The sequence below is a fragment of the Drosophila pseudoobscura genome, chromosome X (assembly GCF_009870125.1).
Source record: "Drosophila pseudoobscura strain MV-25-SWS-2005 chromosome X, UCI_Dpse_MV25, whole genome shotgun sequence".
In the NCBI taxonomy this organism is placed as follows: domain Eukaryota; kingdom Metazoa; phylum Arthropoda; class Insecta; order Diptera; family Drosophilidae; genus Drosophila; species Drosophila pseudoobscura.
The window spans coordinates 46,982,972-47,003,022 of record NC_046683.1 but is presented as its reverse complement, the minus strand read 5'-3'; the positions used below and the strand labels follow the sequence as shown (position 1 = coordinate 47,003,022).

Below are 20,051 nucleotides of genomic sequence, written 5' to 3'. Positions count from 1 at the left end.
CGGGAGTGCCATGACTTGGTTGAGATTGCAAAAAGGGCAGCCACTGAACACGCAATGGCCAGAACAAATGTAGACATTAAGCTTCTGGCCAAAGCCAAAGGAGCGGGGGCCTCAGTAGAGGCAGAAGGATGAGCTGGAGAAGATTGCTGTTGCTGCCGCACTCGCGGTCGCAATCGCAGTTGTAGTCGCAGTCGCAGTCGCCGTAGCTTGTTCAGGTGACACGCAATGGCCAACGCCAAAGGACTGGCCAAAGACCTGGCCATGGCTATCATAAAATCATAACTATATTTGGTACATAAAATTTTGCATACATCTTCTGGGCAAACAAATTGCCAGCCCCGCCCTCCTGCCCCACCATCGGTTGACACTAACGGTCGCGTCGATAAATTCGCTGTGGAAATTTCATTAATTGCTTGGGGTGGGTGGAGGGGTGGGGTGTGTTGGATCCCGGGCAGGTGTAACAACGCCTGCAGATGGCACTGCTTCGCAGTGGAGCCAGCATGCAATGCGCTGTTTGCCATAAAAAATATTTGCCGCCTTAATGTGAGTGGCTTATAAATTTGTGCACAACCCATTCCATATATGGAAGCAGGGACGACGGAACCCAGCCGGACCGGGAGCCATGGGGCAGTTGTACCTAACTGTTTGTGTGGTTAGACGCCAGACCTAGTTGGTTGCTGCTTGGGTGTGTCCCGATAGGTGTGTGTCTATCTGTGTGTGTGGCATGATGTGGTTGCTTTGTTCAGAAGCATTCAAATATGGAATGCAGCAGGCGCTCGAACATTGGATAAAATTCTTCATCCAAGACCTCCATGGTGCCCTGCACCCGAACCACTGCTAGACTGCTAGACCGATTGTTCCTACAGAATCATAATTTCCAAGAATTTTTTAGCATTAAAACCAGGTAGTATATAGGCTAGGTACATGTCCGACCGAGCGGACTTACATGCTTAAGATTATTGAGATCAGTCATTCGCTTTGACCATATCATCTTTTAATCCTTCGATTATATTGCAAAAAACATGTTCGATGAATACCTCCTATTAAGAGAGAGAAAGAAAAAGGCTTTATCGACAATTGAAGTATATTCCACATGTATTCTGTTCTACCAGTTGACTTTCGATTTTCATTTACATTTAATTTATTTTGATTTGCACTCAACACAATTGCTTGTACATTTCGTGCATTTCGTGTTAGCCTAAAGGGGGCAGGGTCATGAAAGACTAACGACAAACTAAATGCATTAGCTTAATCGTAATATACATATGCATGGCCACATTGAATTGAATCGAGCTTGAGCGGCTCGAACAACAACACAAAGCACTCTTCCGTCCGTTCTGGCAAGACTAATTACAAATCGAATTCAACTTTGGCTGGCTTACATACTTAGATTTCTTTTGGATAACAAATATTGCATCAAAATATTCGATAATATATATACTAAGCTTAACTCTACAGTCCGCAAAGGGACCATGATCAGGATCAGGGTTTCAGGATCAACTTTTTCAAAATATACTCCTATTTGGTGGCTGCAAAGGTTCGACTAAATTAGTTACTAAATGGTAAACATCTTTGGGTTGAAACATTTGGTTGGTTTTCGTTCTACAACTTTGGGTTACTAAGCTCTAAATCAAATGGCAAGAACTATTTCTAAAAATCCTTCTCGTTCGTCTCCTTTTATGGCACACTTTCCTATCTTCCTGATTTCTATTTCTGTTTCATATACATGGTGGCAATCTTGTCGAGAATGGTGGTGATGGAGAGCAACTCTTCACTGAATTTCTTCATGGTAGGGGCCGGCACAATCCACTTGAGGAACTCCTCCACATTCAGAAGGAGCCTGGCCAGGGGCGTTAGCTTGGCATCGTCGTGCGTGGGACGCTGGGCCAGCTTCAGTGAAGCAATGATGACATTATCAATCAGCCGCTTCTCGTAGCCCAATTGACGCAGCTTCTGGGCAGAGCTTATTTTTTTGAGGATCACGGCCATGTTGAAGCGTATGGTGGAGAGAACCAGCGCATCATCTGACTGACTGTCCGTGTTATCCCCTTCAACGGCCGGACACTTGGCACACTGCTCGGCATGCGCCTGCAGCTCCACCTTGATCTTGAAGAACTCATGGCACCCATCGCACATATACGGCTTTTGCTGTTTGTGTATCTTCTTCATATGGTTCTTGAGATGCGCCAACTGCGAGAAGGCCACCTCATCCGTGCATAGCTGGCAGCGGAATGGTTTCTCACCCGTATGCTTGCGTATGTGGAGCTTGAGCACGCTGGAGTGGGCAAACGTCTGATGACAGATCTGCAAAAGAACGAGAAGCTATTTAGATATCGATCTTAAGTGGGACTCGCATAACCATGACTTACACGACACTGGTATGGCCTCTCCCCCGTGTGCATCCTCATGTGGACGTTGTACTGAGACTTTTGGGTAAAGTACGAATTGCACACCTCACACACATGGGTCTTGATAGCCGCATGCTTCAGCATATGGGTGGCTAGGTCCTCGTCGGGCTCTATGCTTTTGTGGCAGATTTCGCACTCGAACTGCGTGAGCTTGTGATGCTTCTGGTTGATGTGGGCGCGCAGGGCCAGCTCATTGGCAAACTGATTCTCGCAGATGCTGCACCGGTGCTCCATGCCCTGTTCGTGGCGCATCATATGTACTCGCAGATTCGCATTCGTTGAGAAACTGGCGGAGCATTTGGTGCAGTTGAATTGCTGTATACACGTCTTATGATGGGATACCATGTGTTGTTGTAGCTGGATGTGTAGACAGGACAGCAGATATGAAAGATCTTTTAGCGTTGGTTTTGCTATACTGCACTTACCTGTCCTCCCCTAGCGAATCGCTTGTCGCAGATGGGACACTGGTACGGCTTCTCCCCCGAGTGGAGGCGCATATGCAACCTCAGACGCTCCTTGAGGGCAAACGATTTTGGGCACTCGGCGCAGACGAACTGCTTCTTGTGCTCATGGGCGGTGGTTATGTGGTTCTTTAGGTTTACCGCCTGGCGGTAGCACTTGCCGCAGTCCGCGCACTTGTGCGGCCGTTCGTCCGAGTGGATGAGCAAGTGGCGCTGCAGATCTGTCTTGCCCCCGAACTCTTTGGAGCAATGGCTGCACACGTGCTGCTTGCGGCGCCCTGGGTCTGACTTGCGCGTGGACTTCTTGGGCGCGGGCTGCACATAGTCCGCATCCTTCGAGTCCTGCTCGGTGTCTTCCTCTGCGTAAGCATCCTGCAGACTGGTGAGGCTGCTCTTCCTGCGCTTAATGAGCTTCGTCGAGGAGGTGGGCGAGGAGCCCCGCGCCGCCGGCGGCGATGACAATGAGATCCCGCTGTCGGTAAGCAGGGACACGGCATCCTCCTTGGAGAGACTGCGACGGCTGCGCACCATTTTGAGGTTAGTTATTTACTGATATCTAGGGCTTTGCTTGGACACCGGCACCAGCTTTTCTAAGTTTACGGTTCGGGGTTATTAATATTTCTACGATGTACTTGTGGTATTTTTTTTTTTATTTGTCTTTATTTGTTTTTGGTTTCGATACTCTTAGGATATATCCCAAACACCTTTGGATTAGTTTAGATGGAGTCTAGCAGATGGGCTGTAAAAGAGTTGAGAGTTGTTATTGCTTGCGATCGTAATGCGTAATGCGGAATACAGAGACACGCGGACACAAAGCGAACAATCATGAAAAGCAGACAGAAATACTAACAGTAACTGAAACAGAAACCGAAGAGCGAAGAGTGAAAGAGAACAAAAAACAGAAAACAGAACTTCCAGCTGTGTCAATACTGATAAGAGCTAGAAAAGTTGTACGCTCTTTTGCTTTTATTTTGATCACTTTATCATCTGGTTTTTCCAGAGAACTTTCCACAACAATTCCAGTTTGCTTTCTCAATCTTTTGTTTGCGAGGGAGGCGACAGATGGATCCCCAGAAATATGTATGATACAGAGAGTAATATTACTCGAGCAATAAGACCTCGGGGAAGCAAGGCAATAACTGATAAGGCGCTCTGACTGTACGGCTGCCGATAAGACTTCGCGCACAAACCACACATGCTCACTCACACAAGAAGCTATAGATAGTCTCTATAGATAGTCCGTCTCACTTTTTGTTCTTGCAACGTGAGGCGACTGTCTGCTCCCGAAGGCAGCGGAGTTTTCAATGAAAATGGAAGCAGAGCACAAAGAAAATGTACTCGTACTCGTACTCGTAGTCTGGGCAGACGATGACCCTGCAGCAGTTAGCAGAAATTAAACATCTGGCAAACAGATTGGGTTGGTTCCTCAGGAACCCTCATTTCCTACCCCCCGGTACGGCGGGGTAATGCTTCATTAAAGCCGCACCCGTGTCGAAAACAACTCACTCGAAAACTTTATAGACTCCCTCCCATTATATGTATGTAGGTTCCCCTTCCTTCCCCATTGCACACCGATGGAGAACCGATGAGACCGAGCCGTTGACAAAAGCAAATTAAAGCTAGAGAATCCAGAGCTGAAACTGAAAATTGGAACTGAAAGAGAACGCGGAAAAAGCACGAACGACAGCGAAAATCACACAAAAAAGCGAAAATAAAGAAGTGAATACATAACAACAACAGTTTTGTAATGCTAAATAGACGATGTCGCGTGGAGGTTATTGGGGAGGGGGGATTGCATGGGAGGGGGAGGTCAGCGTTGAAGTCTTTTGTATTCGACAGTCCCGTCCCGTCCCGTCCCGTCCCTGGAGGTACGAGAACCCACGACGAGTCAACAGTTTTCTTGGGACCTCTTCGTTGATTTGTTAGTAGTTTCCAGCACCACAAAAGCATTACATGCAATCGAATTAAGAAGTACAGATGTTTCGTATACATACGAATCCGGGGTACATACATACATACATCACCATCACCATTACTAGTACCAATCAGTCTTGGACTTACCCTCATCCCCATTGGGAAAAAGCTAACGAGCAGATTGACATCGGAGACCTTGCACACCTCGCTTGGGGCTAGCCACCATGAGTGCTACATTCTCGCGACGGGCACTTGCAGTTCATTTGTTTATAATTTCAACGCCCATCAAAGTGTGTACATACTTTTTGCGTTCCGTCCGCACCGCGTTCTAATCCTAGAGCCTTTCAAGAATAACCATCTTGCCCTCTGCGGATAGTCCTAGGCCACGCACGAGGTCAGACAATGCAAGATGGTGGCTGATTTGTTTAATTCAAATAAAAATAATAGTTTTTTTGGTGGTGTTTTCGTTGTGCTTAGAGTTAGGGATGTGTGGCAAGAAATTTACGGTCACACCTTGAGCTTAGAGATGGGATATTTTTCTAGCTGCTACTGAAATAATAAAAAACAATTAAGCATTATGAATGGAATGGGATAAATTAATGCATCAATCTATTTCCGAATATAAATTATATAAAAGTTTTCTGATTTCCCTGATTTATTCCGATACAGCGCAAACATTTATGGATTATTTGAACCCGCGGTCACTAGTTTTGATAATTTGAAAATCCGAGTTCCGCTTATCGCACAAAAGTATCGATATTGATACTTTCTTCAACAAATATCTCCTGGAAATATATTATCAACAAAAAAATAAATCGATATATTTTAGCATCCCTGCCGATTTAGAAACACGCGCAAATAATAAATATACAAGTAAAGAATAAATAAAAACAGCGCCTGGGACCTGTTAAGGTAGTAGCTGCCACCGAAGTATAAAACACCCATAAGGCCAAACAAAGACACAAGGTAATGCGTATTTTTGGTGGCTCGATACCTTAACCCTCATTTATAACTAACCCATGCAGCTACAATGGCTGGAGTACTTTTCGAGGATATATTCAACGTAAAGGACATGGACCCCGAAGGCAAGAAGTTCGACCGTGTCTCCCGCCTGCACTGCGAGTCCGAGTCATTCAAAATGGACCTTATACTGGACATCAACTCTTGGCTCTATCCCATGGAACTGGGCGACAAATTCCGCTTGGTGCTGGCCACAACGCTGCGCGAAGACGGCTGCCCCGACAGCGGCGAGTACAATCCCATGGAGCACGAGGGCACGCGTGCTGATAGCTTCGAGTATGTGATGTACGGCAAAATCTATCGCATCGAAGGCGACGAGGCTCACAATGAAGCCTCTCGTCTATCGGCGTACGTCTCGTTCGGTGGCCTCCTCATGCGTCTGCAGGGTGATGCCAACAATTTGCACGGATTCGAGGTGGACCAGCACATGTATCTGCTAATGAAGCGCCTGGCGTTCTGAGCTTACTCGTTGCATACCCAATTACTGTTCCAATTCAAAGGTTAGACATAAACAACAGACTTTATTAATTACAGAATTTGTCAGATGTATCATTGGGGCACTCTGCTCTCAGTCAGAATAGTAAATGATGTGTGCTAATGCCTGGCTGGCCTCCTGAATGGAGCGTTCACAATCAATCGCGCTGGTCGTGGCCGGAACGGAGTACGGCGGTCTACAAAGGGCAGTGCCAACTGAGTCGAGGGAAAAACCGCGTGTCCTTGAATGCCATTGACAATTTTGGCTGGCTTCCTTTGTGGGCGTGCTGTCAGCTTGGCCGGTCGACGTTGTGGCGTCAGCAGGGCGGGGCGAAGCGGACGGAAGGCGGCCAAACGGCTCAGCAAAGGCAGAACGAACTGTGCCTGAGGTGGCAACGGCAGGCTGGCTAGATTTATGATGGCTGCACTCTGGGGCTGGCTGTTGGCACTGTCATCGTTGGGTGCTTGGTCTGGTGGACCGTAAGTCTGATCTGGGGGTCCATAAACCTCATCTGGGGGTCCGTAGACCTCAGCTGGTGGTCCATAAACCTCGGCTGGTGGTCCATAAGTGTCATCAGGCTGAGGAAATACGGCCGCCTCCTCCGTGGGCAACTCGAATGGTGGATCGGGCACGAAACCCGCCGGTGGATATGGCGCCGCATCCTCCTGTCTCTGCAATATTAATGGCAATGATCTTCCCTTTGCGGGCCCAGGAAACCTCAACTGCGTCGCGTCTCCCGCCTCCAGGCAGGTGGCTGCAGAAAGGCACAGTGCGACAAGATAAAGATAACCAAACATTTTGCTGTCCCAGCTTGAACTGCTGGTTGGTCTGGCCCATTGGCGCCTATAAATACCTCGAGTTAGCCTTGGGGTCTGCCCAATCAATTGCCCCAAAGTGACAACGAGGCCGATGACTTATACGGCGAGTCCAAATGTTACGTGCCCACAGAGGCGATGACTAAAGCAGGTGTAACCCATAGATACGTACTATTATGAAAATATGTTTATTACAACAATTTTGTGAGTAGCATAGTGGTAGCAGAAGAAGCAGTATTCTTTATAATACGTATTGTAACTCTGAAATGTTGAAAGGTTTCACCAACTGCGACGAAGGATTAATCTTTGGGGAACAGGTTGCTCACGGCGGCGACCCTGTGGAAAGCGCTGGTAGAGTCGTGCCGACTGGACAGACTGTGGCTGATCGAGAGACGAGGAGACAGCAATGACAGTGCCATCATCGGACACTTGAACCAGGACCTCCTCCTCTTCATCCTCTGCTGGTTGCTGCTTGGCATCTCCCAAAGCCTCATCGTCGACAGGAGGAATGTCATCGGTTTCAATGGGGTACTCTGGCTGATCTTCGGGCTGCGGCTCCTGTCCGGGCTCCACATCTGCAGTAGCCGGTGGTCCGTAGGTATTATCCGGAGGGCCATATGTGTTATCCGGAGGTCCATAGGTATTATCTGGAGGCAGATAAGTCACATCCGGCTTGGCGGTAGAGCTGGGGAGATCGAACGGAACCTCGGGTGTAACGCCCGCCTCTGGATACCCTGTAGGAGCTGGACTGGCCGGGGCCTGAGCCTGTACCTGTCGAGCGGAGAATCTCCGACGCAGTGGCTCAGCTGTGCTTAAAGCCATTAGGCTCAAGAGCAGAATAAAGGCGGTGGCAGAGCTGGGTTTGATCATTTCGATTGCTGATTGACTTGTGTTCTGACTTCCACCATGGAGTTGGCTTATTTATAGTCCCCGACCGGGGAACCTGGCAGAGTTCTGTTATAATTTATGCTCGTCACTTTCGATTTGTAGGCCTCTGAATTCTCTGCTGGGTTCCCGATCCCGGCAAAGCTTTGATTATGTTGCTACGATCGGCGGCGATGTGATTTCTACCTTAATGCTCGATACGTGACCCTTTTCCCAATTGGAATTCCCAATGCTATGGCTACGATTCCCTGCCCCCTCCCTGCCCCCACTTCGGGCCTCGTTAACACTCACTCGCCTGGCGACTAGGGGTCGGTCGTTATCAAAATTGTAGTTTGGTGGTGTGTTTGGGTTCTTGGCCATTCATAATTTCATTTGCTTTTTGTACTCATATGAAATTAAATCAACTATGAATATTACCCAATCAGAATGGATAAAAATGGGCACGTTTCAACCATGGCCTAATGTACATACATACGAGTGGAAGTGGGAGTACGATTACGAGTATATAAATATTCATTTTTGATATCAAGGTCTCCGAAAATAGGAATTTAGCAAGTGTTGAGACAACATTTACTTAATTACGTGCATCTTTAAACCTATTGTGTTTCACGGATACATTTAGATGAGTACCATTATTATGACTTTAGGATTCGATGCCAGCCCTGAACATACTTTTTGTGTAGTATTATGTATATATGTACATATTTGTAAAGGGCATAAAGAAGGCATCTCCTGCCCCCTAAAACAGATCAGAAAACATTCTGACTTGTTTTTCCATTTATTGGTTGTGAAACCATTCAGCTATTGTGATGAAGATTAGAAGTAGATTATACAATTGCCACCATATAGTATGTTGAGTTAGGTTGCTGGCTTGGAAGTTTTTTAAATAATCTGCAAGAGCTTATATTTCGCTTTTCTGTGCACAACTTGCACACGAATTCCAAAGCAACTCAAAAGTATATATACTCAGTTAATATACATATGTATGTACATATTTGTATATAATTTATGTAACACTGCGCACTCTGCACGAAAAAGAGTGAGATAGGGAGAGTGAAAGAGTGTGCGCGCGGAAGCGAGCAGCATAACCACTGCAAATAAATGTACATACATATTCGTTCGTTCTGGCTATAAGAGTGATCTGTTGTGATACAGATTCAAAAATTTGCTACATTTTGATATTTTTAAAGATTCTGCGTTTTTGTTTTGAGGATGCAACAGATTGTGTTGGCGGAAGGAGAAGTCACAGGAGTCTATCGATTCGTTTACTGATGCTATATAACTCCCTAGACTCCCTAGTATATTATACAATTTCCTGCATACGTAAATTAGATTTGACACTTAATATTTAAGTCATAAATAGTCTTCGACATTTGTACATATTGATCAACAAGCAGCAGATTCGCAAAATTGTATTCAAGCGCAACGCTCCCATAAACTCTACTCTGAAAAATAATGCCAGTATAATAAAACTATTTTCTATGGACTTTTAACCGTAGCTTCTAACTACTCTCTATAGGTTATGCGAGGTGGCTTAATATGACGAACGTAAATGAATTATATTCCAACAATTCAAGCAAACTGCTGACTTCATTTATTAATGGCCTTATGATATTAGAGCAGTGTGCACAGTCACATGTTTCTCAGTGCTTTTGTGTGCGTAGACCGCAGGCAAAACGGAACATTGCATTGGCGCCAACCATTTTTATACAGGTGTTCTATGCACATAATATCGGGCCATGCCGACTAACTGCCTGGTTGTAACTGACAACTGAAAAAACAGAGATAGCCTTATGGGAAAAGCATGAAGTGAGAGCGAGAAAGATATTATAGAAGCGTCAGCTCGTCTGTCCAGCTGAGAGCAGCGCTGATCGATTGCTAGACTTTTTACATCCAATTTGTAACAAATAATGCCTCAGTTCTTCGACTGATAGGGTAATGCTCAACATAATCTTCTCTTTACCCTTCTCTCAACCCAAAAGAATTTCTTACATAGTATTTTTAAAATACTCAACAATTACTTGATTATTTATTATTCAACAATAAATCCTAATGTGTAATCCTAATGCTTCCATTGGGTACGATTCGGATAAAAAAAAGTCCTTGAAAAAAAAATACTCCACGACTCAGATGGTGTACACCAGAACAGGCCTGGAGCGTACGATCTGTGCGGAGCGGAGCTTCTCCGGCACAGGACGGCGACTGCGGAGGCGGCTGTTGCGTGGCTGGATCAGACTGGCGGGAATGGGCTCGGCAGCTAAGGCATCATCCACTGCGGCCTGATCCGCTGGAGCAGCATCAGCAGGTGGTCCATAGGTGTTGTCCGGCTCGGCGGGTGGTCCGTAGGTGTTGTCCGGCTCGGCAGGGGGTCCGTACGTGTTGTCCGGCTCGGCGGGTGGGCCATATGTCAGATCTGGCTGGGCCTCTGTCTCCGTGGGCAGGTCAAAGGGAACCTCGGGAGTAACACCCGCTGGTGGATAGGGCGCCGAGGCTGGAGTGGGGGCCACATCAAGAGAGGGATCCGCACTAGGTGCCGCTGGGTCCTGCGGTGCCTCTTCCTGGCGAGCCAGCTGGAAGCGGGATGAGCGGCCGCGGAATCTGGCCGGCTCCGCCAGGGCCACTGAGGCAACGACGGCGAGCAGGAGCAGCGAGCAGGTAAACTTGTAGGCCATGTTGAGCTGTTGTCGAGTGATCTTAGAATGTTGTCAGTCAGTTGGCATCGGGGGGTTTTTATACACCGAACTGTTATTTTTGGCCACTCATATTTGGCACTCCGAGGGACACCCTTGCGATGGCTTATCGACGTGACAATATTTAGTCAAGGGCCCATGTCTAAGCCATAACAATTGGCTATTAAACATTGCTGGCCACTTAACTTTGACTTTAGCTGGGCCCAACAGTACATTGGCGGCAGAAGACTTCCACTGGGTACAATTTTCGATAACAGTTTCCATTGAATTTTCGGCATCGAATTTTGAATACCAATCATTTCCCCCTGCGGCTCCACTGCGGCTCCACTGCGGCTCCACTGCGTGGCGCCTGCTTGGCTTTCAAATAGTCTTTCAGTCAAGTTTCAAGTCTGCTTGATATGCATGACGTTGTGGGGCTGGTCTAGAATCGCCTGCGACGGGACGGGGCCACAGTGGGCCAACTATAAAAGTTAAAGCTCCATATACGATCCGCAACAAAGCTCAGCAGAAACTCACACGATCATGGCACGCTACCAGCTTATTGGCTCGCTCCTTCTCCTGGCCATCTTGGCCGTCAGCTGTGGGGCACAGGCGCCATCTCGCCGTCTTCGATTTGGTCGCCTGCGGCAGGTGTCCTTTGCCAGGCAGGAGGTGCTGCCCACTCCATACCCTGCGGCTGCTGATCTAAAACCAGCCCCAGAAGAGCCAGCACTCACCTATGGAGCGCCCCAGGATGCCGATGTTGATCTGAATGTGAATGCAAATGCCTTGCCAGAGGATAACTTTGAGCCGAACCCCGAGGCCGAGGAAGTCGACACCGAGGAGAGCTCCCTGGAGGTTACCACCCCAACGGTTGCCTCAGCTCCTGCCCGCCTGCGAAGCCGCCAGAGATTGGCCAAGCTCCAGGTGGCCCCCGCCAAGCGGCAGCGTCAGCGTCAGCGCACGTCCCGTCTCGAGGAATTGCCAGTGGAGGAGGCTGTCGCCCCCCTTCCTGCTCTGGCCGCACCCCAGGTCTACTATGTCGGTGCCCAGCAGCAACCCTACATCCTTGCCTACACTGCAGCTCCCCAGCAATTTGGCTGGTAAATCTCATGTGAATTAGAATTGATTGTTATGCATCTTTTTTTTTGTGATTAGAAATATACAATATGTTTGGTAATGGAATGATTCGATTATGATCTTGATGGGAGCTAAGGGGATATCCAATAAAATTTTAAGGGCAAAACATGTATGACCATGAAGATGAGCTAGAAATCTGAATATCCTGAAATCATGAAGGGATTCACTTCACTTTCTAGTTCCCATTCACCCATATGGCTAATTTTACCGAACAATAGTCTCCACTTTCCCCGCAGCATCACTCAAAGCAGAGGCTTTTCCGCTTACCACAACATATTGGCCTTTAACAATAGCTCACCTCAGCCTCACCTTTCGCTTGTACTGCTGGCTGCTCCTGATAGCTTCTCCCTCGACATCCTCGACGTTCGAGCTGCCTTTTCAGCAGTTGAAGGGTTTCTTCTTATACGCACACTTTGCCTGCGATTTGTTGCTCTTTTACCTGCTTTTGTGCTACTCTGTTCAATGCATTTTTAATGCCTTTCCCTTAATGTTTCTCCCCCATGCTTTTCCCCATGCTTTTGAGCCTCATATGAGTACAAGTACGGGTGCAGGGCTCTGATAAGAGCTGTGTGTTATGTAAGCGATACATACTTTTCATTTTATCGTGAAGTATACTCGTACACGTGTGGTATATGTACATCTTAAATGTATAGTTGAGCGCTAATGATATGCCTCTGTTAAGCGATGATTTACTGTGTAAGGTAGTTGATAGCAGATAGCAAATGTACTCGTATGCATTTGTGTTTATAGATGAAAATGCGAAATTTAAATCATATACATATGTATATAAATATATAAATATCAGTACAATTCTCACTCAACTCATGCGAATCTAGGCAATCATTAATCAACCTCTCATTTAAAATTCAAAGACAGACAGAGATGTTGAGTGTATTCTCCGCAGTCAAAGGTTATCTCACGCCATGAAAACCCCCTCATCATATTGACTCAAATAAACACGCAAAGACTTCCAAAAAAGAATATTTTTATGCAAAAAAAAAAATAGATATATACAAAAATAAATAAATATACATATAATTTCTCATATTAACACACACACGTATAAACTAAGCGAAAAGTTTGAAAAATTACGATTCAAGTTTTAGCCGCCAAAGAAAGATCCCCGCGTCTCCAGAGCTCCCACATTTGGCCTGGAGCTATTCCTCAAAGCCTCAATGTGCTGATAGTTGATGAACCAGAATGGCTGGTTCTCCACGGGCAGGCTACTTAGGTGATTCACATACTCCTGGTCGCCATGGGCATCAATTGGGAGGGCGGCGGCAGAAGGATTGGCTGCTGGAATCGGTGCAGGAGCACTGGCTGCTGGAACGAGGGAGCTTGAGCTGGAGCCGGAGCCGAAACCGGAGCCAGAGCTGGCACTGAAGATTGGGGCACCAGCAGTGGGAACAGGCGAGCTGGCAGTGAAGAAGGGAGCACCAGCTGTTGGAAAAGGCGAGCTGGCATCCGCTTCGCCAAAGCGATTGACCACTGTTGGAACGGCTGGACGTGATGGCTGCGTGTCGGGAACGTAGGCACTGATGGGCAGCACTAGGGGGACTCCAATTGGCGGTCTTTGAACTTCACCATGGGCTAAATTGATGATGGGTGTCTGCTGGGTGGGTGAGGGTTCGCCGAATCTCGTAACTATATCCACTCCGGTGATGTTCTCCACGGCCGTATTCTGCGTGGCATGGTACTTGTCCTTCTGACTGAGGCCACCAGGTGGACGCATGCCTGCAAAGGCAGGTCGTTGGGCCTGGGCTACTGCTAGTAGAGACGCGATCATCACAACAAAAATCAACTTCATCATTTTTGCAAAGGCAATGGCTTTTCAATTTCACTTTTTCTCTTTTGAAATTTTTCTGTCTCGGCTCTGATCGGTTCCCCGCGATCCTCACTTGTCTCCAGTGCTCCGTCAACTGAGCATCGGCCGCTTCGGAGAAGACTTAAATAATCAGCATCTCAGTTCAGTTTCAGTCTCAATCTCAATATCTGCCGTAACTCAGACTCAGACTCAGACATACATATGTACATACAAACACACTCGCATAAGCTGCTAGGCGAGTCCAAGTTCGGGCTCTGTCTCTGAGCACTGGCTTATCAGTCGATTGTAATGGATCCCCATCCCCCCGTTTACAATAAACTCTCTCTCTGGGAATTATTTCGATTCATGGCTCAATTTATTTACTTGCATTTGCCTTTTACTAGGAAAGATGATGGGATGAACCGCACTGCTGCTCCCCATTGTTTTATTCATACTCTTTCGTGAGAGTTGTTTGATTTTTTTGACACGAAATCTGTTCGATAAAATGTTGAATTTCCACAGGGATTCCGTATTGATTTGGTTAGATTAGATCTTCAAGATAACACCGATAACTATTCTGATAATACGATCAAATTGTTATCATTTTACCAAGAATTATAGATACTCTTTTCTATATATTTCTCTAAAATACTCATTACATCTTAGAGTATTCCCGACTCGTGTTTCTCCAAAAAATACTGAACTTTCTTGTTTTTCTTTGTGGTTGGGCCATTCCCAACCTGCAGCAATTATTTTTGCGGTATGGTTCGTCATCATCGTCGTCCACAGTGTGACGCGTGCGGTGCGGTGCGTCCTGAAACCGGTTACCACCTCCTCCAAGCAATTTTTTTGGTAGCGTCTACCGAATTTACCTTCCGCTCTATCACAGAATACATTTGACGCGGAATGAATCACTGGAATGTCTGGCGAGAGAGAACCTTCTGGCTATGTTTTCCCAAACATATTTTATTTGCATCTGCTTACAATCGAGAGATATTGTTCAGTGGTGTGGTGTATCTGAGAGAGTGACTCTGCATGGTATGGGTGTGAGAGTGTGTGTATCATTGTGGATCGCTGGATCGTCATGGGTTTTGGGATTGTACCGGGTATAACATCTGACTGAACGACTGCCTAGCCCGGGCAGCTCGTATGCAAATGAGGGACGGCGAGAGACCGCATCTAGAAACGTCTCACAACGGAGCGGGCAGCACTCAGCTTGGCCGGACGTGCCGCAGCGGAGACAGCCCGGCGATATGCCACGGGTTGTCCGGCCCGGCGATAGTTGGCAGCGCGCCTGGCGGCCACCAGGCGAGCTTGTTGCTCCGCAGGAATGTCGGCAGCGGGCAGATCGTTGCCGGTGACATCGGGGGGACCGTAAACCTCATCGGGGACACTGTTGGGTGCAGCATCGGGAGGTCCATAGACGGCATCTGGGGTGGGATCAAGTGCGGCAGGAGCGGCCGCCTCATCGAAGGGCACCTCGGGCTTCAATTCGTCAGCAGAGGGATACGGAGTGACGGCATCCACATCCCCAGCAGCCGCTGGGGCCAGCTCCTGGCGGGCCGAGTAGCGGGAACGTCCGCGGCTCAGGCGCTGGGAGTACCGCTGAGCATCACCCAGGGACAGCAGGCTGAGGGCGATCACGAGGAGGAGCACTAGGAACTTGGCCATGGTGGATGCAAGATGCGTGAGTGATGCGTATGTCTGTCTGGAAGGAACTGAACCAACGACTGATGCTTTGGTCAGCTGCGATGGGCGCTTTTATAGGTAGGACCATGTCTGGACACTAATGGACATTCCGCTAATGTGGAACTGTTTAGTGTGCTACGCATGGACCCAGCATAGGCATCCTTTTTTGGGCCTACGCTCTGACGTCGGCACTATTCTCAGTTCCCTGATCGCCGTCGTCGTCGATGTCGATGTCTGCGGCGTCTTTATGCGCCAACGACGTGACAAGAAAGAAGTAGCAGGAGCCGCCGAATCAGCCCAAGTCGAGGGTCTGGAAGTCGATATTTATAGTTCCGACATTAATCAATCTAAATTCGAAGCGAATGCGGGATCTGTGCTGCTTTGATTCGACTTCGTTCAAAATTAAAATGCTCTTAATGTGAGAGAGGGTGCTATTAATGTAGCGGCCATAAATCTCTTATACCGCCTCTATTAAATCTTACAGCTTGCCATGAAACTGTGACAAGTTGTTCAGCCAATTGGGCTTAAGCAGACATACGGGTACATATTCTAACTGCATCAAGCTGTACAGTACCGATTAAACGAATAATAATTATTCCCAAAACTATCCCTAAGGTTCTTCGTAGAAGAGAGGGAAAAGGGATTCCCGTAAGGGAATTTCCGCGAAAATGGTTGGAAGTTAATGAAAGGCTTTTCATGCTTAATAGCTTAGAAAAAATGGTATACAGATAGTGTTACCCAAGTCGCAGAGTTTTGTAGTTTTGAGGACCCCAACCTCAAAAACCACTTTTTTTTTGGCAACTTAACGTCAGCTCATATTTTGGCTTATATCTTTTGAACCGTATTTTATATTTGTTGTCATTATAAGAATATTACTATTCAAATTAAATTATTTTAATTTCACAATTTTGCTTTTTCATTATTTTTATTATTTTCGAATGGAAATACAAAACAAAGACTTGTTTTTCGACCGGTTGTTCCTCTGTTTATTGTTCGTATTGTATGGCCATATGTACGCACGGCAAAGGTATATGAGTAAAAAAGTTAAGGAATCTTATTTAGATAAGTATATCCTTCATATCCCCATCCAATTGACTTAATGATGCTGGCCCAGGGCTCGCTTAGGACGTGACATGGATAGTTCTCCTGGCCTTGGCGGTCACCTCATCGTTAAGTCGTCGATCGCATAAATATCGATTATAAGTGTTTAATCAAAAATTCTAACACTCAAACTGACAATTCCAGCATAATGCAATTGACAACAACAGTACAGTCGACAGCGGCTATCTTTATTTGCTGGCTGGATGTTGGTTTTCGCTTTCAATTGCTTAGAGTTGGATGGCATTTGGACTGCGTGTCACGTACGAAACGCATTTAATTTTCATAGAACATGGCGACAAATCGGACGTGGACAGTGGACGTGGACAGCGGTCGGCGAACAGTGGGGGGATGGGATGAGTAGGCGGTGGACGTGGCAGGCCGAGCAAAAGCCAGAGACAAAAAACCAACCATACAAAATAAATCATTAAATGTGATAGCCGTGCGCCTAATCGATGTCGTTGTCGTTGTCGTTGTCGTTGTCGTTGTCGATGTCGATATAGAGGCTTCATGTCTATACTCCCCGGGACGACTCTCGCTTTCATTGGAGACCTTAGACAGCCAGCCACCGAGAACGTTGTATAAAAACGGCACCTCCAGCCGAAGCTCAATTCAGTTGGGTCTAAGTCCAGACCGAGATCAATGTTCAGCATGCAGTGGCTCCTCCTTACCCTCATCGTGTGCCTTACGGGCGGAAGTTATGTCCAGGCCCGTCAGATACGGATCAATCGCTATGCTGTTAGTGTGCAGGAGGATGAGGCGGCGGCCCAGGTGAGGGAGTTGAAGCCAACGCCGTATCCAGCAGCAGGCTATCGGCCGCAGGGACGTTCGTTCTGGCTTCCAGGGGAGGTCGAGACCGACGACGACGGCGTCGCAGCTCCCAGTGAGGGATCCGGCTTGGGTGCAGAGACTACAACAACGGAGGTGCCCATTGAGGATGCTTCGACTAGTACTACGGAGTCCGCCGACTGGAGCACCACCACAACCTGGGACTCAACCTCACTAGATACCACCACCACAGCTCCTCCTACACCCGATAACAGTCTCCGCTCGGGCAGGGCCTTTGTCAGGGCTCCCTATCCGCCCGCGGGATATCGTCCAAGCCGCGCCTTCCGCCTGCCCACTGAGGAGAATGCGGAGCAACAGCAGCAGCAGCAGCCCGAAGAATCCTTGGCCAGCAATTCCACCGACAGCAATGCCGATCATCCGGTCTGCGGGGTAAGCACCAATCCCCTGATGCCCACCCCAGAGCCTGGGTCCAAGGATGAGCCGGACTCGGAGAGTGTGGTGATCACCGCAAATCTAGGACCGGCTGTGCTTGTGGCCAGAGCTCCCAAGCCACCAAGCTCCATACCAGTGGCCATTCCCCTGCGCTCCCAGCCGCTAATGGAGGCCCCGAGGCGGGGATTCGTCTACACTACGCATGTGGAGCAACGCTGGTGAAAATTCATCGGGTATATATAGCATCTAGGATGTTATAGAAACACCTTCTTTATTGTTAAAAGTTCAGTATTTATAGGTTTTCTTTTTTTTTGTATTTGGAATAAATAAATTTTTGTCTAATGTTATTTACACCTAAAAGAAATGTTTTTTCAAGTGTTTATCCTTCTAAAGCTGAATCCAAAAATTAAATCCCATTCATATGGGGTTCAAAATACTACTCTAAAGCCCCTTGGCAATTAAAAAATCAGACATTCTCTGTATGCCAGTACGAGAACGAGCATTCAAATGATATCGTCATCAGTCTTTATCGTTGCCATCTTCACCGGAAGTTCGGGCACGTTCTGAATTTTGTTTGTCTAACGTCATTGAATGTTTTGTTAAATATTGTTGTTCGATATTGTTGCCTTGCGACAGGGACAACGACAGCCCCAGCGGAGTCAACAGCCAAACAGCTCTTCTTCAGAGTACGCCGGATCTAGTCGTGGTCGGGGGAGGGAGGCTTCTGGGAGAGTTTTACCTCCAAGCATCCGTATTAAATTTGACGTGCGGATGTGCAAAGTTTTAGCCGTGAAACGTGCGTGGCATGCGAAAGGACGTGGGTCGTCTCCAAGTCCCTCCACTCCCCTCTGTTACTTCTCTCCTTCTGCCCCATGGAACATTCAAATTGAATAACGAGGATGCGAGTGCTTTCCTTGGAGGCTTAAGTGGAGAGACGAGAGTGCGACTGAGACCATTCGACTTGAATTATGTATTTTCAAATAGGACTTGTTGAACTGGAATATTAGCAAAGAGCAATCTTTAAAAAATATTATTATAGATTCTTACTCTACAATGAATGAATGATTAAGCCAATATTATTAAGTATTGCAGATTAAATATTTATGGATAAATATATCAAAAAGAATAAAATAATATGATTTCAACATTTTATTGTTTCAAATAAATCCATAGAATCAAAACAGATTTCTAATAATAAATCAACTATAATCAAAAAAAAAAAATCATTTCTTAATAATATTTTTTCGCAAATTTTCTGCGTTATCGTTCCAGCTCCACTACTGAGAATATATGTTCGACAAACCATTAAAACTTCAACTATAAACAAACATCAACTTTAACATCATCAAAGAGACAACCGGAGCTTGCTAATTGATTCCATCCCCAGCCCCAGCCCCATCTCTCATTCGGAGTCATCGCAAATTGTGCACGTAATTGACAATCAAAGGATCATCGAAGCTGGTGGGGACGATTTCCACCGAGTGGACCACTGGCTGCAAGTGCACATCGCTATCGATGTGCGTGAAGCTCCCCAGCTGAAGGTCCAGCTCGTCTTGGTGGCCGCCCTCAACCAGCACGTACTCGGCCTCCGGTTCTACGAGGGCCAGCTCTACGGCCGCATTGTTGTCGCCGGGCACCTGCGGCTGTTCGGCAATCGAAACTGTGGAGTTCACAGAGTCCTGAGCCAGGGATACGGCCACATTCGGCTGGGGTGCGTCCCCGCCAGCGAATGTGCCCTCGATGGCAAACAGTTTTGTTGTGGCCGGAGTTGTGGTTTCCTCCGACTCGATGCGCTCGGTGGTGGGACTGTCCTGGCTGTCTGTGGTCTGTTCATCTGCGGTGGGGTGTGGCGTGGTGGCGGTTGCTGCCTCACTCTCTACAGCGTCCGCCTTGCTATCCTCTCCCTCGTCCTGCTCCTCCAGCTGACGTTCAATCTCCACGGTTCGCTTGGATGGGGTGCTCAGCAGGAGGAGCTTCCCGGACCTCTGTTGGGGTGCAATATCCTCCTGAAGGGTTCCTGGGGCCGGGTCAATCAGTATGCTTGCCTCCTCATCGCGACTCAAAGCGGGACTTGCCAACGTAGTGGCTTCTTCGGTGGTCACATCTGCCTCCAAGCTCAATCTGGTGGTGGTCTCCTGCTCGGGCTCGCGCTCGGTCTCGAGCTCAGGACGTATAACAGCTGCCTGGACCAGAGCCAGAGCCAGGCAGAGCACTAGTATGGCGGACATTCCCAATCCTTTCGACATGTTCGCTGCTCAATTGGTTTACGATTTGATGGCAATGTTTTCCGCCCAGGCGTATTTATACTCGTACTTGGATCCAGTTCCCCCCCAATTCGGGAGCTGTCATAATTCTAACCCTGAGCATTTAATTTGACGCGAAACTTCCGCAAGCCACCAAAAGCCGGAAATGTAATTCCACCAGTAGGTTCGGTTCCATTTGTGTCCGAGTG

General features: G+C 47.4%; 10 protein-coding genes across 11 annotated transcripts; 3 read left to right on the top strand and 7 right to left on the bottom strand.

Moving 5' to 3' along the window:
- Positions 1–1,077: 1,077 nt before the first annotated feature.
- On the bottom strand, positions 1,078–5,309 carry LOC4813690 (zinc finger protein OZF). Of its 2 annotated transcripts, none has more exons than XM_001353483.4 (4): positions 4,931–5,309; positions 2,834–3,608; positions 2,370–2,765; positions 1,078–2,304 (listed from the first exon to the last, which is right to left on the bottom strand). In XM_001353483.4, the coding sequence occupies exons 2-4, from the start codon at positions 3,398–3,400 to the stop codon at positions 1,708–1,710; spliced, it is 1,560 nt and encodes a 519-aa protein (XP_001353519.1). In that variant the 5' UTR covers positions 3,401–3,608; positions 4,931–5,309; the 3' UTR covers positions 1,078–1,707. The 2 variants fall into 2 exon arrangements, with proteins under 2 accessions (XP_001353519.1, XP_033238520.1); XM_033382629.1 differs by having other exon boundaries at positions 5,086–5,309.
- A 282-nt stretch (positions 5,310–5,591) lies between these two features.
- Positions 5,592–6,339, top strand: Polr2H (DNA-directed RNA polymerases I, II, and III subunit Rpb8). The gene is made up of 2 exons (XM_001353482.4): positions 5,592–5,749; positions 5,809–6,339. The coding sequence occupies exon 2, from the start codon at positions 5,814–5,816 to the stop codon at positions 6,261–6,263; it is 450 nt and encodes a 149-aa protein (XP_001353518.1). The 5' UTR covers positions 5,592–5,749; positions 5,809–5,813; the 3' UTR covers positions 6,264–6,339.
- On the bottom strand, positions 6,305–7,250 carry LOC4813058 (extensin). The gene has a single exon (XM_001353481.4). The coding sequence runs from the start codon at positions 7,073–7,075 to the stop codon at positions 6,398–6,400; it is 678 nt and encodes a 225-aa protein (XP_001353517.3). The 5' UTR covers positions 7,076–7,250; the 3' UTR covers positions 6,305–6,397.
- Positions 7,251–7,328: 78 nt separating this feature from the next.
- On the bottom strand, positions 7,329–8,017 carry LOC4813044 (uncharacterized). Its single transcript, XM_001353480.4, has one exon. The coding sequence runs from the start codon at positions 7,961–7,963 to the stop codon at positions 7,373–7,375; it is 591 nt and encodes a 196-aa protein (XP_001353516.3). The 5' UTR covers positions 7,964–8,017; the 3' UTR covers positions 7,329–7,372.
- Positions 8,018–10,044: 2,027 nt separating this feature from the next.
- Positions 10,045–10,720, bottom strand: LOC4813600 (vegetative cell wall protein gp1). The gene has a single exon (XM_001353477.4). The coding sequence runs from the start codon at positions 10,648–10,650 to the stop codon at positions 10,105–10,107; it is 546 nt and encodes a 181-aa protein (XP_001353513.2). The 5' UTR covers positions 10,651–10,720; the 3' UTR covers positions 10,045–10,104.
- Positions 10,721–11,132: 412 nt separating this feature from the next.
- On the top strand, positions 11,133–11,832 carry LOC4812855 (uncharacterized). Its single transcript, XM_001353479.4, has one exon. The coding sequence runs from the start codon at positions 11,191–11,193 to the stop codon at positions 11,752–11,754; it is 564 nt and encodes a 187-aa protein (XP_001353515.2). The 5' UTR covers positions 11,133–11,190; the 3' UTR covers positions 11,755–11,832.
- Positions 11,833–12,796: 964 nt separating this feature from the next.
- On the bottom strand, positions 12,797–13,728 carry LOC4812854 (uncharacterized). The gene has a single exon (XM_001353478.4). The coding sequence runs from the start codon at positions 13,595–13,597 to the stop codon at positions 12,890–12,892; it is 708 nt and encodes a 235-aa protein (XP_001353514.3). The 5' UTR covers positions 13,598–13,728; the 3' UTR covers positions 12,797–12,889.
- Positions 13,729–14,537: 809 nt separating this feature from the next.
- Positions 14,538–15,358, bottom strand: LOC4812752 (uncharacterized). Its single transcript, XM_001353476.4, has one exon. The coding sequence runs from the start codon at positions 15,260–15,262 to the stop codon at positions 14,771–14,773; it is 492 nt and encodes a 163-aa protein (XP_001353512.2). The 5' UTR covers positions 15,263–15,358; the 3' UTR covers positions 14,538–14,770.
- A 1,560-nt stretch (positions 15,359–16,918) lies between these two features.
- On the top strand, positions 16,919–17,963 carry LOC4812751 (uncharacterized). The gene has a single exon (XM_001353475.4). It carries the CDS (start codon positions 17,021–17,023, stop codon positions 17,819–17,821), a length of 801 nt encoding a protein of 266 aa, XP_001353511.4. The 5' UTR covers positions 16,919–17,020; the 3' UTR covers positions 17,822–17,963.
- A 770-nt stretch (positions 17,964–18,733) lies between these two features.
- LOC4813538 (uncharacterized) lies at positions 18,734–19,903 on the bottom strand. Its single transcript, XM_001353474.4, has one exon. It carries the CDS (start codon positions 19,843–19,845, stop codon positions 19,012–19,014), a length of 834 nt encoding a protein of 277 aa, XP_001353510.2. The 5' UTR covers positions 19,846–19,903; the 3' UTR covers positions 18,734–19,011.
- Positions 19,904–20,051: the final 148 nt, after the last annotated feature.

Excerpts from the sequence above, each read along its gene's own strand:
- LOC4813690 (XM_001353483.4), bottom strand. The coding sequence starts at position 3,400 with ATGGTGCGCAGCCGTCGCAGTCTCTCCAAGGAGGATGCCGTGTCCCTG. Across the intron at positions 2,766-2,833 it reads GATTCGCTAGGGGAGGACAG|CTACAACAACACATGGTATC; the intron begins GTAAGTGCAGTA and ends CTACACATCCAG. Across the intron at positions 2,305-2,369 it reads AGAGGCCATACCAGTGTCGT|ATCTGTCATCAGACGTTTGC; the intron begins GTAAGTCATGGT and ends GTTCTTTTGCAG.
- Polr2H (XM_001353482.4), top strand. The coding sequence starts at position 5,814 with ATGGCTGGAGTACTTTTCGAGGATATATTCAACGTAAAGGACATGGAC.
- LOC4813058 (XM_001353481.4), bottom strand. The coding sequence starts at position 7,075 with ATGTTTGGTTATCTTTATCTTGTCGCACTGTGCCTTTCTGCAGCCACC.
- LOC4813044 (XM_001353480.4), bottom strand. The coding sequence starts at position 7,963 with ATGATCAAACCCAGCTCTGCCACCGCCTTTATTCTGCTCTTGAGCCTA.
- LOC4813600 (XM_001353477.4), bottom strand. The coding sequence starts at position 10,650 with ATGGCCTACAAGTTTACCTGCTCGCTGCTCCTGCTCGCCGTCGTTGCC.
- LOC4812855 (XM_001353479.4), top strand. The coding sequence starts at position 11,191 with ATGGCACGCTACCAGCTTATTGGCTCGCTCCTTCTCCTGGCCATCTTG.
- LOC4812854 (XM_001353478.4), bottom strand. The coding sequence starts at position 13,597 with ATGATGAAGTTGATTTTTGTTGTGATGATCGCGTCTCTACTAGCAGTA.
- LOC4812752 (XM_001353476.4), bottom strand. The coding sequence starts at position 15,262 with ATGGCCAAGTTCCTAGTGCTCCTCCTCGTGATCGCCCTCAGCCTGCTG.
- LOC4812751 (XM_001353475.4), top strand. The coding sequence starts at position 17,021 with ATGTTCAGCATGCAGTGGCTCCTCCTTACCCTCATCGTGTGCCTTACG.
- LOC4813538 (XM_001353474.4), bottom strand. The coding sequence starts at position 19,845 with ATGTCGAAAGGATTGGGAATGTCCGCCATACTAGTGCTCTGCCTGGCT.